The sequence below is a fragment of the Empidonax traillii genome, unplaced genomic scaffold, assembly GCF_003031625.1.
Source record: "Empidonax traillii isolate 1590-97213 ecotype Southwest subspecies unplaced genomic scaffold, ASM303162v1 scaffold103:size1334136, whole genome shotgun sequence".
Lineage (NCBI taxonomy): Eukaryota > Metazoa > Chordata > Aves > Passeriformes > Tyrannidae > Empidonax > Empidonax traillii.
In genome coordinates, this window is record NW_020955296.1 from 762,394 (window position 1) to 778,941 (window position 16,548).

The 16,548-nt window shown below is 38.3% G+C and overlaps 1 protein-coding gene across 4 annotated transcripts in view; it reads right to left on the minus strand.

Moving 5' to 3' along the window:
• Positions 1-4,639, minus strand: part of CD44 (CD44 molecule (Indian blood group)) — a 53,216-nt gene extending 48,577 nt beyond the window's left edge. For all 4 annotated transcript variants that reach the window (XM_027882210.1, XM_027882209.1, XM_027882212.1 and 1 more), the window contains exon 1: positions 4,390-4,639. In XM_027882210.1, coding sequence (XP_027738011.1) covers positions 4,390-4,456 — 67 coding nt within the window. In that variant the 5' untranslated portion in view covers positions 4,457-4,639. The remainder of the gene's footprint in view (positions 1-4,389) is intronic.
• Between the last annotated feature and the right edge of the window lie 11,909 nt (positions 4,640-16,548).

Genomic DNA, 16,548 nt, shown 5'->3' on the forward strand with positions numbered 1-16,548 from the left:
TTTTAAACTCCAAATGTAAGTACAATTTGGGTCTTCCCTGTGATTTTTACTTTGAATTGGCATACCGTGCTTTTGCTTCCATGTCGGTAATTACTAAAACTGTAGGTTATTCTTCAACTCCTTTTGGTCATTTTTGTTGGGCTTGTTTGTTTGATTGTCTGTTTGTTTTTCTGTTTCACAGTATGAGAATTAAATCTTATTGTACTGAAATAAGATTACTGGATTATATATTGTTGCCAGTGTTGTCAAGCAGAGGAACTGGAAAGTCCCAAAGCCAGTGCTTACAAAAGAGAGTTCAATTATGTTCTTAATTGAAGACACAGACTCAAAAAATGACTGCAGGTTTCGTTCGGCAGGAAACAGTCACAGAGGTTTGAACTTTACATTGCAATTAGCTGAACTTTCAGTCTTACTGGAAAGATTCTCCAAGGAAAACCCCTCTTTCTCTCAGTTGCTATTTCACATTACTGTCTGCAAATTCATTCATATGATGAGCTGCTCTGCCGTCCCTTGGGCGTGGGCAGCTCCAGCAGCCGCAGCAAGGGAGGAAAATCACAGCCAGCTGCTACTGATATTACTGCTGATGCACTGTGGGGAGGCTTGTGATTGAGTGGGGAGGAAATAGATAAAGTGTCAGGACTGACACAATCCTCTTTGCCACCCCTATTAGCAGCACCCACAATGGTCACTGATAATTACAGCGTTTGATAGCTTTGAAATTATTATTACCTCTCTGGGAATGAGAGACAGCTGTGTGTTAACAGCTGATGGACTTGTGGTCTAGTCTGGAAAATGACTAGCAGCTACACCAAACTGGCTTCATGCCTACAATGATCGATAACCCATAGAGAATGGTCCAAACCACCTGGTATATCACAAAGAAACCCCAACAGGTAAAGGCAAAGAGCAAAATAGACTGCAGGTGTGAGTTTTACTTAGCAGCTTGGAAGTTTGAACTTCTCTAGTTTAAGAATTCAGTTTAATGCTGAAAAATTAAATTTGATAAGCATGCTCTCAGATACCAGCCGATGCTAAAATATGATGTGTTTGAACACCATTAATTGTTCCAGTACAATGCTGTATTGTTTTCCAAGTAGGCAAGATTACTGTCATGGGTCATGTTTGTTTCAGGATTATCCTCACTGTATGTCACAGGCAACTATGTACATTTAGCCTTGGTCCTGGAAAAAGCAATTTTAAAGGAGAGTTTTGCTGAACTCCTTCCCTTGCTCTCTCACATAGCATTCTCTTGGAAAAAAAAAAAAAAAGGAAATAAAAAGACCAAAACCAAATAGTGATTTACAAATAACAGAATACATCTCATATCATCTCCTACCTCAGCTGTTTTTTGAAACATTTATCCCTTCATTCTGGAACGGAAATTTGAGGCAAGACGACCAGAAAGCAGACAGAGAAGCCTCTTTGGAATTACAAAAAACTTCTAAGTTCTTGGACTGATTAATCCTCCTCTTAAAAGCTCTACACTGTTTTTTCTCTGCTTCTCTACAGCGCATTTTACTACCAGTCAGCTGCATTCAGAACTAAAATTATCACATCTTTTCAACAAGTATTTCAGCAGTAATGAGCTCATGCTGTTTATCTGTCTATCATCATCTCATCCTGCTGGCACATTCTTGATACAGAATAGAGCCTCATGCATCTATAGGTGAAAAATGAATAACTGTAATATTCATACTGTCTTCAACTCAGGCCTATAGAAGTCATAGAAACTGTTCTGAAAAGAGAGACGCCATGTAAGGATGAACAGTTTGTTTAACCTTGGCTCGAGCTACTCGTGGTTTTAAAAGCATTTACTTTGAAAAGTTCTTCCTCAATTGTATGATACTATCTGTTCTCATTAAGGCCTTTCTCTGACTTCCTGTTTTCAAGGTAATGGCTCTTCATTGTGGTGAAGAACACCAGTAACTAAAGAATCATCAAACATTTCTCCAAAGACTGCAAGACAATCCTCTGCCATGGTTTGTTGGCTCTATGTGCAAAAGTATTTCAAGGGGAGCCATATAACCCTTCCACTAAACAATGAGGGAAAGTTCAAGTGACTGCTAATAAAGTCTAGTTACTTTGTAGCTTTGGGAAAATAGCCAAAAAACACACTGTAAGGACTGAGTGAAAATAAACTAGCACAAACAGCTTCTTCAAACTGCTTTATTTACATAAACCAAGAGGCAGGCAGGTCTCCTCCTTGGTGACTTACTGACAGCTATGGTAGCCCTGCCTCAGAGCCTTACCTTGCAATGGGACTCTGGACAACCTCTCCAGTGCTAACAGCTAAGCTCCTCCCTCCCAATGGTAGACTCATTCTCTCTCTTTCCATTTCATCTTTACTGCTACTTCTGTTCCAGTGTCTTCCAGCTTGGTGGTCAAAATTCTAGGATTCGGTTTATGTTAATCAAGGAACATTTTGGAAGAAACATTTTTATGAATACATCATGCTCGCTGGAGAAAATCAGCTCCAGAAACATTCACCAAGATGTCAGCATCTGTGTCCTCCTGGATCCAGACTTCTTAGACAATAAAAGTCATGTTAACACCAAGACTATACCTGGCTCATCTGTCAGTGACGACAGGGTCACAATACTACAGAACTCAGGATGAGTAAGTTTTTCAGCTTTCTCTGTATCTGCTTTTTCCTTTCCTTAATCATGTTAGCAGTAATACCAGGTCGTCTTTAATTTCATTAAATTCTCTACTAAAAGAATCAAAATTCCAGTTCAGGAGTTTCCCAACAGCAATGACCATTAATATGTGACACACAGTAAAATCACTGGCTTAAAAAAGAAAACACCACCATCAACTGCTGTTTTGAAGTCATTACTGACTACAAAGTCATGCTGGAATGTAGCTTATACCAACTAAAATATATTGTAGCTATAGTCTAATACTTTACTGAGCCATTAAAGAAACATATGCCCCACAGGGGTTTATGTTTTGTTTGACATACTTTTTGTAACTATGCTGAAGACTAACTAGATTATGGGGCTTTCTGTTATGCCTCACTGTGGAGTGCATTACTCCCAGAGTCAGTGCAGACCCTGATTCTTTAGGACACTCCAGGCAGCTCATAAAATAAAAGTCTGTTGAGCAGTTGGTAAACAAATAATTATAATACTTATGTAGTGCACAGACTTGAACCAAGCCAAGGTTTTAAACACATTTCTGATATACTTTATTTGTCTGCAGTAGTCCTGTCCTTTCTCTTAAGGCTTTGTCCATATACCTGACCTTAGCAAGAGCATTTTGGTACAAGAGACACATAATTTTAGAATGAAAAGCAATGAGGGCGCTTCAGCTATCATAGATGCACTGGGAACTTGTTCACTCTGACACACCCATTCACAGCCCTGCAGTGCTGCAACCATTATAGAAGTATCCACTGCTGCTCAAACAAATTAGATATATATTTACCTTACACACACATAGCCCTTGGGTGACAATGGCCATGAAAAATGTATTTTGTTAGACTCCTGGAACTGATGAGTAGAAAAATAATGTAAAAGTGCAATTGTTATCCCTAACCACAAAATGCCTTGAGGCAGTTGCAGTCACAGTGAGAGTCTATTAGAAGTATGGTCATTTCCCTAAAACATGGTTGAGCCTGCACCATGTGAAATTTCAAAAGCTTTTTGTCCTTTTGGACACAGAATTATTTTTTTTCCTCTGTATTAACATTTCATTTTTAAATACAAATATTTGAAGCAGATAACCAAGCTACAGTAAGTTAAACAACTGAATTCTATGGTCGCTTCTAACCCCCTGTGTTCCAAAATCCCATCAGTCAGTTCTAAAGAAACCTCAGAAAGTCAGAAACAAGCACGTTTGGCATAAAAGCTCGTCACATTTCAGTCACAGATTGCTGCAGTTTTGCTTCTGTTCAGCTGTGTCCAAATTCAGCATGTATTAGCTGTTGGTTCAGCTCTTGTAAACTAAATAATGCAGTTGTTGTATGCTGGAGGAGGTGTGTGTGGGGGGGTGTTTATCCCCATTCTGCCCTCCCCCCATCTTTTCTCCATAGTCTGAAATGGAGCTGGGAGAGCAAACTAAGTATGTAACAGCAGTCACATTGTCGAAATGAGCTTTACCAGAGCCATTCTAAATTCCCTAAGGTAGTTCTGTTCTTAAACTTCACTTTAACGATCTACAATTTACTTTTTACAGATTTGGAACTGCCCTTTACAAGCAATACATAGCTTTCTGTGATTGTACAGACCAGCACAACCGAGAGTACAGCTCCAAGGCATCTCTAATAACACTCAAAAATAATAAAACTATATAGATGCAAGAAAGCTGTTAGCTGTCTAGCAGAAGAGCACTTGCTGTCTGAAGCATAAACTTAACAATCATAAGTGTTTTCATTCATAAAAAACTTACGTGTTTCTGTTAGACAAAGCTTCAGCAAACATAATCCAAAAGTTGCCCATAAGGAGAAGTTGGCCATTGTTTTCTTGGAACTGTTTTGCAAAATCCAAAGATCCTTGCAAGCTGCAGGAAGAAGAAAAGCCCCGACGCTTGTTAAGCCTGCAGTCAATGAGTCTGAAGTTTGCTGCACTTTTTATTCTGATTCAAAGGAACTGAAGTAATGACATAACTGGGAGGGGGAGCTCCATCAAAAGTCACACCCATATTGCAACAAAAGTTACCCAGCAGTAGGAGAAGGAGGGGGGGATGTGGGAGGGAACTAGTACTGACTAAGCAGCCACACTTGAGTTTTAAAGAGGCACTGAACCTCTTCTTCTTACACAAATACAGTCAAAATTATACTTACTGTGCTTGCAGGAAAAATTGTGTAATCTCTCCTCACTCAGCTCAAAAATGCACTCATAAGATTTCCCTCCTTCATTTTAAAATCTTTTCATTATAGCAAAAAAAAGCAATTCTGAACTCCAGCAAAGCATCTAAAACAGCCTAGACCTCTCCCAAAAATATTTGGCTTATATAGTCCCACCTCATCCTTTTCTGTTTTGGGTTTTTTTGTTTTGTAGGGGGTTTTTTTGTTTGTTTGTTTTGTTTTATTGGTTTTGTTTGGTTTTTTGTAGGTCAATTTAGACCAAGTAAAACGCCTGCTCTGCACTGAAGCTTTCTGCAATGTTTTTGCTCATTGCCAGAGGATACCCTCATGCAGAAGGTAAGTTAAGGCAGTTCAGTCTCCCACAGCACATCCCAGAGACTTCTCTTCACAGGCTTCTCCAGCAAGAGCAGTACATAATGCCAGTGCCAGCAGTGATAGTGAGGATTAAGGTTGATATTTTATTGCACTAATGGTATAAGGCACAGAAGGAATTATTCCTTATATTCCCAATTCACAAAGCAGAGAAACGGGATGAAAAGGTATGACATCTTTGATGTTCAGACAAGGTCTCAGTTCCCGAGGGACAGATGTTCATTGCACTGTGGGGTTCTGCGTGACTCTAGATGCCACATGAAGTCCCTGGTGAAAACCCCAAGGCCTCTGCAGATAAGCAAAAGGGGTGTCTGTTGTGTATCTTAGTGATTTCCAGTGGTGTCTCCATGCACTGGCCCCTCCTCAGAGCTGCAGAATTGCGACAGTGATTTGTGTGCCGTGGAATGAGGGGTTCGTCAGGGATCACCAAAGCCAGTACACCTCACCTTTAACAACCAACATGTGGCAATGACTGACAGCCAGAAATGCCCTGATTTCTGTTTCACTTGCCAAATTTGGAATGAATACTCCTGTATCAGATTAACATTTTGTCCATCTTCCCACTTGAAAGAATTTTCTCATTAATTTTTAATCTCTGTGAATACAACAGTGGAAAAATACAGATAGGTTCACACAAAGAAGTTTTCAGGACTTTGCCTTTTCTTTGACTTTTGACTTAGAGATGGCTGGCTATCCTTTCCTCAACCAGCCAAATTTTTAGCAAGAGGTTCCAACAGGCTTTTCCTACAGGTCTAGAATATCTGATGGGACAAAGTTAAAGTGAAAAATCTTTCCTTAAAACACGGGGGAATCTTTTCATTAAGAAACTAGCTATTTTGAAATTACAGATAAAAAAAATTTTCTTTAGTTAATACACTACTTTTTCTTTTGAAAGAAATGGCTTCAAAAGCAATTAAAAAGCAATCTCCTATACACCTTACTGTCTATATTAGTGGACAGAGAAATATTTCTGTGAATTCCTATACATTTATATCCATAAATGTTTTGGCATCAAAATACATGAATTAAGTTTAGTGGGATTTCAAATACTGGTGCACAGTTAATAAATGGTTTAAATTTACTAAGCATATCTTTTTCTTCAGTTGCTAAACTACATTTAAAAGTCATACGTATAGATGAAACAGAAGAATTGAATATTTAATTAAAATTTAGGTAATTTTGAGTCTTATTTTTGATGAACGTAATTACCTCTCTGTTAATATTCTGTATTCATAATTATGGAGAATTTAAAAAATGAAAATAGCCAGTACTTCTGCATGTGTTTGGTGGGTGTGGATGGCATTCCACTTCGGAAAGACTCTGTCTTGTTTGCTGCCCTATAAAACTGGTCTAAGATTAGACACATTTAGACAAGGTGCATGAAGGTGCTTAGTACCCAATGCAAAAGGAAAAGACAGGTGTACACAAGAAAAATAATTGATCATTTCATGCGATAGTTCACAAAAATAGTAACAAATTGTATCTATACAACATGTAAGTTTTTCCAGTTCAGGCTCCATCTGCCTGCTTACACATTAACCTAAGACACACATTTGCATTCCAACAAAAAAAATGACATAAAAATACTTCCTTCTTTCCCACCCAGACATGGTCAACAGGTGTTGGTCTGAGGTAGACAGCAGACCAAATTTAGTCTGGCTGCAGGGTCTAATGCTACCCAGAAAATTTAGTCAAAAGAGATGTACCACTCTGGAAAAAAAGTGGTTTGGGGGGTTTTGATTGTGTGTGTTTGTTTGTTTGGCTTGGTTTGGTTTAGGGGATTTCTTTGTGAGAAATACATAACTTTTAGTTTGGCATAATCTTAGCACATAGGGACAGAAAAATCTAAGGCAAATCTGCAGCTGAAGAAATGCAGCAGATCATCATTTTAAGTGAGCCTTTAATAAAGTTAAATATTTGAGCTTTAGGGATTTGCTTACTCCCTTTGCAACAAGCAGCTAAAATAGTGGCGCCAAAAATTTGTAAAATAATGGTACCAAATGAATTAAGTTTACAAAAGAGAATGAAACAATAAGACTAAAAAGGATAACCCCCCAGCATTTTAAAAAGTGTTTTTTCCATGATGCCTTTGACACCTTGAATACTGAATCTATGATATCACAATATAGTACAGCAACACCAAAATAACTAATTTGTGATTTTATCACATATGTGAGCTGTAGTCAGCACTAATTAATTTTGATAAAAATCTTATTAGGGAGTACATGTGTTGCAGCCCTAGAAAATGAACATGCATTGCTTACAGTGATATAAAAAGATGTTTTTTTTTCAGAATTCCCACAGAGGATGAAAGTTTGGCCTGGCTGAACTGAAAGACCAAAATTCCACTGAACTTCAATTAACCCTTCTTCCTTCACTAGTGGGGCAGCCTCTCCCTGTAACATTTATCTGAATTTTATTATGTGGACAGACAAGAAAATGAAAATGAATGTATCTGAATGAACCTGTAGTTATGATGGAAAAAAAAGGTACCAATAGAGATTGATTTCACTATCAAATGGAAACAAGTGAAAGAAGGCTAGAATGGAATTCCGTTTCTGTGAAAACAGCTGGCATTTGTCTTATGAAAATCAGAAATTTATGAAAAATTTATGAAAAAGGAAGTTCCTAATTTGAATTTTTTTTTTTATTACTAGCAGAAATACTTTTTTTTCAATTAAAATACAATTTTCTGAACATATTGTGGTAGATATTTCAAGCTTGTTACGGGGAGTTGAAGAACACAGTCTTGGTGAATATAAAAAGCACAGATCTCATTAGGTGATTCTGGTCATGGCTGTGTATACTTTGCATAGACCACAGGTAATCTGTGAGACTGGTTGAAAATCACATTTGGGGGAGCAGGGAGGATTTTATACCCACTTAGCTGTAATATCAATAAAATATGTTATTTCTAATAAGATTTCCTCCTTGTCCCTGGACTGCAATCTCGTTTCCTGCATTTCAGACTGGATTCAATTTCAGACTAGATTTAATTTTCATTATCAATCCTGAAAACAGGTTTTGGAATGGAAACAGTTGTAAATGCTTCAGTGTGGCAGATCTTGTACTGCACACTTTTCTTGGGCTCTGAGAGCTGATGGGAAGGCAGAAGAAGAGCTTGTGCCGGTTTAAGCAAGAAAAGCTGCTCTTTTGGCTGGAGGGCAAAGCACTCCTTTGGGAAGTTGAGAGCCCGGTTCTACTCCCATCAACCTTTTGTTCCTAGACGTAATTTACAGCCTGTGTCCTGCAGAGAGTTAGGAAGATGAACAATGGTTCCTACTTGTTTACTTCTAAAAAAGGCAGCAACCCAGATTGGCACCTACCGTGTGGATTCATCAGCCTGTTTTACTGGTTTGCCCCAGATCCCTAAACAACTCACTAATCCAATACAGGCAAAAATCTTAACAGCCAGAGTCGCTCAAGTAGGCCTTAAGAAACACTTTGCAGCAAGGTTTCTCCTGTGGCAGACCTTGTGGCCCCATCAGCTTTCTTGCTCCTAGCACCACCCCAGTGCACATAGTCTCTGGCTGACCCACATCTCCCAGCAGTGCACAGAGAGCAAATGTCAGTGCCAGTCCCCACTGGCAACTTCGACACCACTATACCCAGTTAGTTACAACGTTTTTATTGGAGATGGAGTAGGAAATCTGCACACAGCAGCTGCCACCAGCTGTCCAAGCGTGCAGCACAGACATACAGAATGCATTAGTGACATTTGAGTCATAAGCAGCTGTGTAGAGGGCTGGGGGTAGGGCGAAATACAGGAGAAACTGAGGGGAGAAGACACTTGTTCTCTCTAGGTGGCTTCTGTCTGTCTCCACCCCTCCTTCCCCCGCTAGGCCTTCCCACCACACACCATGCAAGAAGACCCTCAAACTGATGTATCTGACCATGAGCTGCCATCTTTGTGCTAAGCATTCTCTAGTCCCACTTTCATTTCTTTCATTTGCAATTACACAATAGAAAAATCAAGCTTATCCTAAGCTGTCTCCAGGATATACTGTTTCTCTCCTCCCTTACTATCCTTTCCACTGTCTTTCCATTTTCTTCCTTTTGATAATGCTTCTTGACTTCTACTTTAACTTCTCTCTCCTGTCTCCACTCATTTCTCCTTTTTCTTAGTCCCCATCTTTTCTCATCCACTCTCCCTTCTATGCAGCATATTGGAATTATTAAATAAAACATTTAAAGCCCCAGGAGAGCAGGTGAGCTTTTCAAAATGCAAACAGTCATGAAACTCAGGAAACACTTCCTATTTGCATAACCAAACAGTTAACTGTAACCTACAAATAAATACTTAGGGGCTCTTATGCCTAATATGGACCTTCCCAGAGCTATTCAAAGTCAAAGGAGGTTTTCTACTGATTTTGAGGAATTTTGAATCAAGCCAGCTATGAACACTGTTTGATTAAGTCCCAGTATCTATATTATGATAACTCTGCATATTGGGTTACGTTTCCCCTGTATCCTCTATCTTAGGATAGAGGGATTACATCAGATTTATAGGCAGTGATGAAATATTTTCCTGTCTAAAGAAAGTAACCCCCAAATTTTAGTTGGAACAATTCCTGTTCGCGCCAGCTCTGTTTGTGCCAGTCTTGGCATAGCCACATTTAACACAGCCACATTTAGACCGTGCCTTAAACATAGCAGTGCGGGAATGAATAATTAAGCCTACCTTTTTCACCTACAAAGAACACTAAAACCAGACCTTGCCTGTATATAAACAGAAACTTACTGGATTTCAGTAGGTCTCACTGTTAGTCAGTTTTATGACCCCTGTCAGAGGTGCAAGGGAAGGAAAAGCATCCTAATTTTAGACTGTAATAGGCATGTTTGTTTTTGGAGGCAAAGATTCCAGCTGTTTCCAGTGTCGCTCTAGGATGGAAGTTGCAGGTGTATGCACACCATACGATGAACAGGGTGAGGAGGCTGACAGACATAGCAGTGCTAGGTTCTCAACTGCTAAAATCTCTGTGTAAAATACACACAAAGCAGTCTGCCCCCCTTATATGGATTTAGGGAATGCATTCCTACAGAAGTAGCACCTCATTACTCAAATGGGCAGTCCTTCTGCCTTGGATGTGAAAACATCGTCAGTAACCAACATTTCAAGACCCTCTCCTCCACAAAATTTTTTCTTTTGTTACTTATGAGGGTTAAACATAGACAAGAATCAGTGAACTTGGCTCCTCTTGGTGCAGCAGCAGTAGCTTGTTTCCTAAGGATTGGTCCTTTCCGTCTGGTCATACCCAGATAAAGCCAGAACTGCTGTCTCCTTGAGCTCAGTTATAAACAGGGAACCTCAGGAGATCTCTCAGGTCCAAATGGCACTAAGTTCCTCTTCATGGGTGGAGAATGCATAAGGCAGGAAAATCTTGCCCCCTGCCCTCTTTTCCCCTTGGAGCTTAATTTCTGAGCCCTACATAATATATGTTGGAATTGTCAGGTAAAAAAACCTATGACTTTTGAAGGAAGTTGTCTCCTCTATAGTGTAAATAAGCAAAGAAGGTAATTCTAGGTGACTGCAGGCAGGAGTTTCGTGTGAGGCTGGGACAGAGGCACAGAAAAAAGATTTCATAGAATTAGTGAGACAGAAACTCTGGTTTTGCACATTTCCATGTGCCTGAATTTCTGCTATAGAAATAGATGAAGGAGGAGCTGAATGCTATTACAACACAGTGAGTTTTTCTTAGAAGTGGGATTTGTCACACTGCGCATCCACTGCCTACTTAACAATTTCATTTAACTAATAACATTTTAGATTTTAAAAATAAACACTCATTTGGGATATTATTACATATTTGGTAAGAGTTCAGTTATGGATTAAGTTTCTTTCATTACAAAGAAATTCAGACCTAGAGCAATACAGCTGTGTTTGAGAATGTTTCTCTATTACTGGGCAAAACCTGATATCACTTTGCTTTATTTGCTTTGTCTTTTCTTTAGTAATATCAAATGACAATAACTAACCAAATATAAGAAGGAATATTACAATGATTATGAATTTTAAAATGTGCTTTCATTCAATTGCAATCATTTTGTGTTGCCTGTTTAGGCAATGTTTGTTGGACGTGTTTGACAGGATCTACCAGCAAGAGATATTAGCCAGAGAGAAATTCTATACAGAAAAAAAAAGAGAAGAAATTCAATGTTTCATGCAATTGTAAATTACAAATAATCATCAAATTACACAGTATCACATGATCATCATTGCTAAGCAAACCTGTATCATCATCTATTTCCTCAGTACTACTTTTTCAGTAATTTGTGATTCATTGAATAAAAAAATACTTGTTCAGGAATTCATGAGACTCTTCAAAATAATGCATCTCTATAATATTTGCAATGTGTTCACAAACAATTAATTTGCAGAAATGTACACCTGGCAATAAATAAAGTATTATGAGTTATTCACCTTTAAAACATTACTTATATTGTCTAAATATTTTACTGAAGTGTTGGAAGAATTAAGCAGGTCATGTCTGAACAGCTTTTTGAACAAGTCAGATCTGGAAAGCTATTAAGACTCCTTCAGATGTTAGTTTCAGCCAACTTGCACTGAATTTACAAGAAATTATCTGTGTCTGAGTCATCTGAGATTTCAAAGACATGATATGAGAGCAAATTCAGTGATATAAAAATGGATATGAGAATTAGCAAGAGAATCTGAAGTTTATCTGCTGTCCATTGTATCTGAAGTCTCATCAGTAAAAAGTCCCTCTTCCTATCTTTTGCAAGATATGTTAAGATAAAGAAGTTTATACACATAAAGATTTAGCTGGGATTCGTACTCCACTCAGTTTGTTTTCTATAACCAACCCTTCCATAATTGTTTCAATAATTTAATGAAAAATTTCCCTAGGGGAATAGGTAGGAGAGAAAGAGATACTAGAAAGAATAAAAAACTGTTCTGTTACTCTGATAGACCTGGTACTAGAATAAAGTCTGCACACCACTATATAGCAAGCAGGAACTGCTAGCCAATACCACAAAAAAAGTTTTTTGAGAGTCTTGAGACAAAATGGAATGTGTTGAGTGCACTCCTGCAAAGATTCTTTCCCATATACAGAAGGAGAGTCACTGTTTTGTATTAGCTAGCCCGGGAAGGATAGATATACATCAACATCAACTCTTACAAATGTATTACTCCTTAAGTGATGAATTATACAAAGCATATCTCAAGGGGCATAGATGTGAGATAGACAGGCTATGAATGTTCAAGAGTCTAGTTCAAATACAGATATGAGGATACTAAAGCTTATCTCAGCTATTTAAGGATTCCTTTTTAACTTCTCCCTCCTGTATTCAAATTCAGTTCTTCTATCCTAGTCTAGCTAGTTTTTCCTCTCTTCTTTCTGTACAGACAGATATCTAAAACTCAGTTCACACAGCCTAGTCTTTTCTGAACTTAGCAATTCCCAAACAGTTTGCACATTTTCTAGCATTAAAGAACTAATCGAAGCACTCAGAGAAACCTGAGAAATAAAAAGGTAAAAAATACGCCATACACTGCTAGTCACATGCAGCCAGAAACCCAAACTGAACACCTCAGGAGGTTCAGACTGCATCTCTCAAAAGATCACTTATTTCCTTCCACAGTATGAATGTCACATAGAGGGCAGAGCAAATCCCTTGCACAATATTGTTGTTTGAGAATTTCAGAGAATAAAATATAATTTTTCTCTAACTGCAAATAGAGGTTACAGTGGTAATTATTCAGACTGTGATTATCTGAAATAGAATGCAGCCAAGACTATAAAACTAAACATACCATAAGTGAGTAAGACCAGAGTATTAGATTCTACTGGGGTTTTTACCTGGGATGTGGAAGACACAAATTTAAGTCCTTTACCTGCTATAAACATTTTAACCACAGCTACTAGTGGACATTTGGTCTCCTTACTGTCTCTCAAGCATTCACATTGAAGTTGCTCCATTTTGCTTAGTTAGGGAGATATTAGGACAGAGAGAGAAACTGAACCTATGGCTGATGGCTTTGTTTGACACTCTAGTGGGAGAATCAAGGTCCTCCTTTCTTCAGGGAGTAGGCAGTTTAGCATGTATTTGCACATCTGCATAGCAAAGACCGCTCCAGCCTGCTGTCAGCTGAGCCTGCTTCAGAGCTGAAAACATTGTAGCCTCAGTTGTTTGGCATTGCATATGAGCTAATTAGCCTTGCAGATAAACCTAACTAGCTAGGGCCAGCTACATGCTGGTAGCGATCTATGGCTTCCAGGAACTCAGGTCTTTACATAGCTTGTAATTAAATCATGTGGAAGTACCAGCTGGGTACATCTCTTCACCCTCTTCTACTGTACACTGAAGTCATGTTCCTATTCCCTTGAGGTGAACTTACCTACACAACACAGCACATTGCAGGATTTTAGTCATAAATCTCTTGTAAGACTGCTTGTGGCCTGTCAGATAAGAAAGAGCCTATCAAAGGAGCTGTCTGTGCTTTCCCCATCTCCCTACTTTTTTTCTTCTTTTGCAAGATTCTGCAGGATTTCAGATTTTGGTGGTATGGAATTAGGCTGAAGCCTAAATCAGCAACAGATTTAAAGCCTAAAGCCAACAGATTCTAAAGCCTATTCAGTAACAAATTTTGACCTTGCCAAATAAATTCTTTGCCAAGCAGGAAGTCTGGCCAAGCAAGACTAGAAAAAATTCCTCCTGAGGCTCAACTGGAGTAAGCAGTAAAATTCAGAGAGGAAAAAAATGAACCTGAAATTAGGAAGGTCCTGCTATGAGACCAACTACATAGTGGAATAGGTTTTGAGAAAATGCTCATCCCTGCTGAATGATGGATAAATAGACCTTTTAACTATGAGTCTGATTCACCTAGGAGAATACCTCACCTCAAGTGGTATACTTGAAACACCAGACACTGAAACCAGTACTAGGAATTAATCGCATCATGGCAGGATTTGCCACTCCTCAGAGACTACACTGCTGACAAGGTCTGCTTTCAGTGACACAGCTTTCAGCCTGAAACTTCGCTAGTAGGTCCCTCTGTTTCTTGGAACACAGATTAATTACTTTATGGGAAAGAAAATTTGTATTTTGAGCTTTCTCATCTCTAGTCATGTTATTAACAATCTCACAGGCGTGCTGGGTTTTACATTTCTCAAGAACCCATTTTAACATCCCTGGCAGATGGGACATTATCAGTAGGTAAACAATTACTAGGTGAAAAGTTAGAAATAGTCTGAGTATGAATTTATGACATTCATTAATAATAGTCTCTTACTCTTTTACTCCAAAAGAAATACTAACTTACTTGCACTTTCCTCTACCCAGTGCCTTGATCATGGAAAGACATCACTATGTTCTGGGCTGTGCAATTCAATTAGAGCCTCACAGGATCAAGATCTTAGAATAATTTCTACTCCCTTGCAGATTCAGAAATTGCTCTTAACACATGGCTTCATGCATGACTGAATTGAGAATTCAGGACACAGGCACTGTAAAGAAAAACTTATATACAAAAGAGAGTTCTTGTGAAGAGACATATCGTGACCTTCTAGATCAAGGACACTCTCATTGCCATGCTATTACACATTCTTCAGTGCTTTCCAAGCTGAGCTATTATTTTGCAAATCATATTTGCTCTTTAGAATGGTAGGCAGTGTTAAAGGAATATTGGAAATAATAACTTTTCAACTTCGATTTGTTTCAGAAAATATTATGAGTGGAGTGGTACAGAGGGAAAGAAATTATACGTGAGAGGGACACAGGATTTGAAACAAGGGGACAAGGACTGGGCCGATTCTTTTCTGATTAGAATTATTTCAATGTGGTCAGTGAATCATTTCTGAGCTGTAGCTCAGAAACATGAAATATATAGTGATCTCTTCCTCTTCCATAAATATGTTAGTAGAGTAAGGAAAAAGTATAAGATCTGTTCAGGAGATATGTTTTTTGTCACTGAAAATATCAAGTCTACAGAGACAGAAATCTGAAGCAAACTGAACTTATATAGATGACTCTTGACAACGCTCGTTCATGTGCACGGTTTCAGCCATGCAATACTGAAGTATCTTTAACAGTCTGAAAGCCACAAGACAAGTTATATAAAACAGGGGGAAAAAGGGGAGTTACAGGAGAGGTTCACATGATGGTGGCTCTCTTTCCTCTCTGAGGCAGTACTGAGTTCAGACAGACCACGGGGTGACACAGCAATGCTGGCCTCAGCCATTCTTTCCTACAGGCAGAGACTCAAATTCAACAGATTTTTTTGGTCCCAGCTGTGCTTTCCCTATTTCTAAATAGTCCCAAAATGAGCCAGAGTTTGATCTTATCTGTATTTAGATTTTGGTTCCTGAATGTAAAAACTTTAAGATGGAGTTGTCCTCTTAGAGGTAGAAAAGTAATTTCTTGATTTGAGTAGAAATTTGTTTTCCATATCAGTATAAAAATACTTTTTTCCCTCAAGACAAACACCATTTTTGATAGTTTGAACACTTTCAGCATTTTGAAATCTGGGTACTATCTGCAGCCAGTCTTCAAGTTTATGTGGAAAGCAGTATGAATTCAAATGCTTAGCCTGTTTGCAGAAAAATTACAACCAACCCAAATGGTACTCAGATGTACCTCTCAGTGACCTCAAAGTTAACAGTATAATAAAAGGGGAATAGGACACAAATCAAAATTTTAGAAATTTGGTCTGTTCCATGCTTAAGGTATTAAAATCAAGGAGCTTGATTTCCCCATTTTGGTTGTAAAGTTTAGCTTTGGTTAGGAATCAAAATCTATCCCTAAGGCTGAACTCTTACAAATGCAGGACAATGTTAGTAAACTAGTATGCTTCACTAGGTAAAATACTATGTTGACTCTTCTTCCTCTTTATACCCTAAACAGATTTTAGAGGGGAAAGGAAATTCCAGAGTCTCAAGAATTTCTATAAATCTCATCTTGCTTTCTCTGTTAAATCAAAGACACACAAGATTTTGCATCTCTGATGATTGCTATGAGGTGGAAAGAGATGCAAACCAGATAGGATGTGCAAAATAGAGGAAAGATGAGCATGGAGAGAATTCAGAAACCTGCTGCAAGACAAAATCTCAAGTCAGATACAAGCTCTAGAAAGGAGACATAAGCCATGATACAGACAGAGAATTCATTGCCACCCAACAATTGAGATGGCGTTGTTTCAACCAGTAATCATTTGCATGTAATCACCTCCTACTCACACTCATTCTGGATAAACAAAAATTCACCTATAAAATTTATTTTTTAATTTAGCATAAAACACATTTGTTTAATTATTTTCAAAAGTTTTTGAAATGGAGTCTGTGGGCTTTATAAATAAACTCCAGTTTCCAAAGGAATGAACATTTTTTCTCAATTTCCACCTTAGTCCA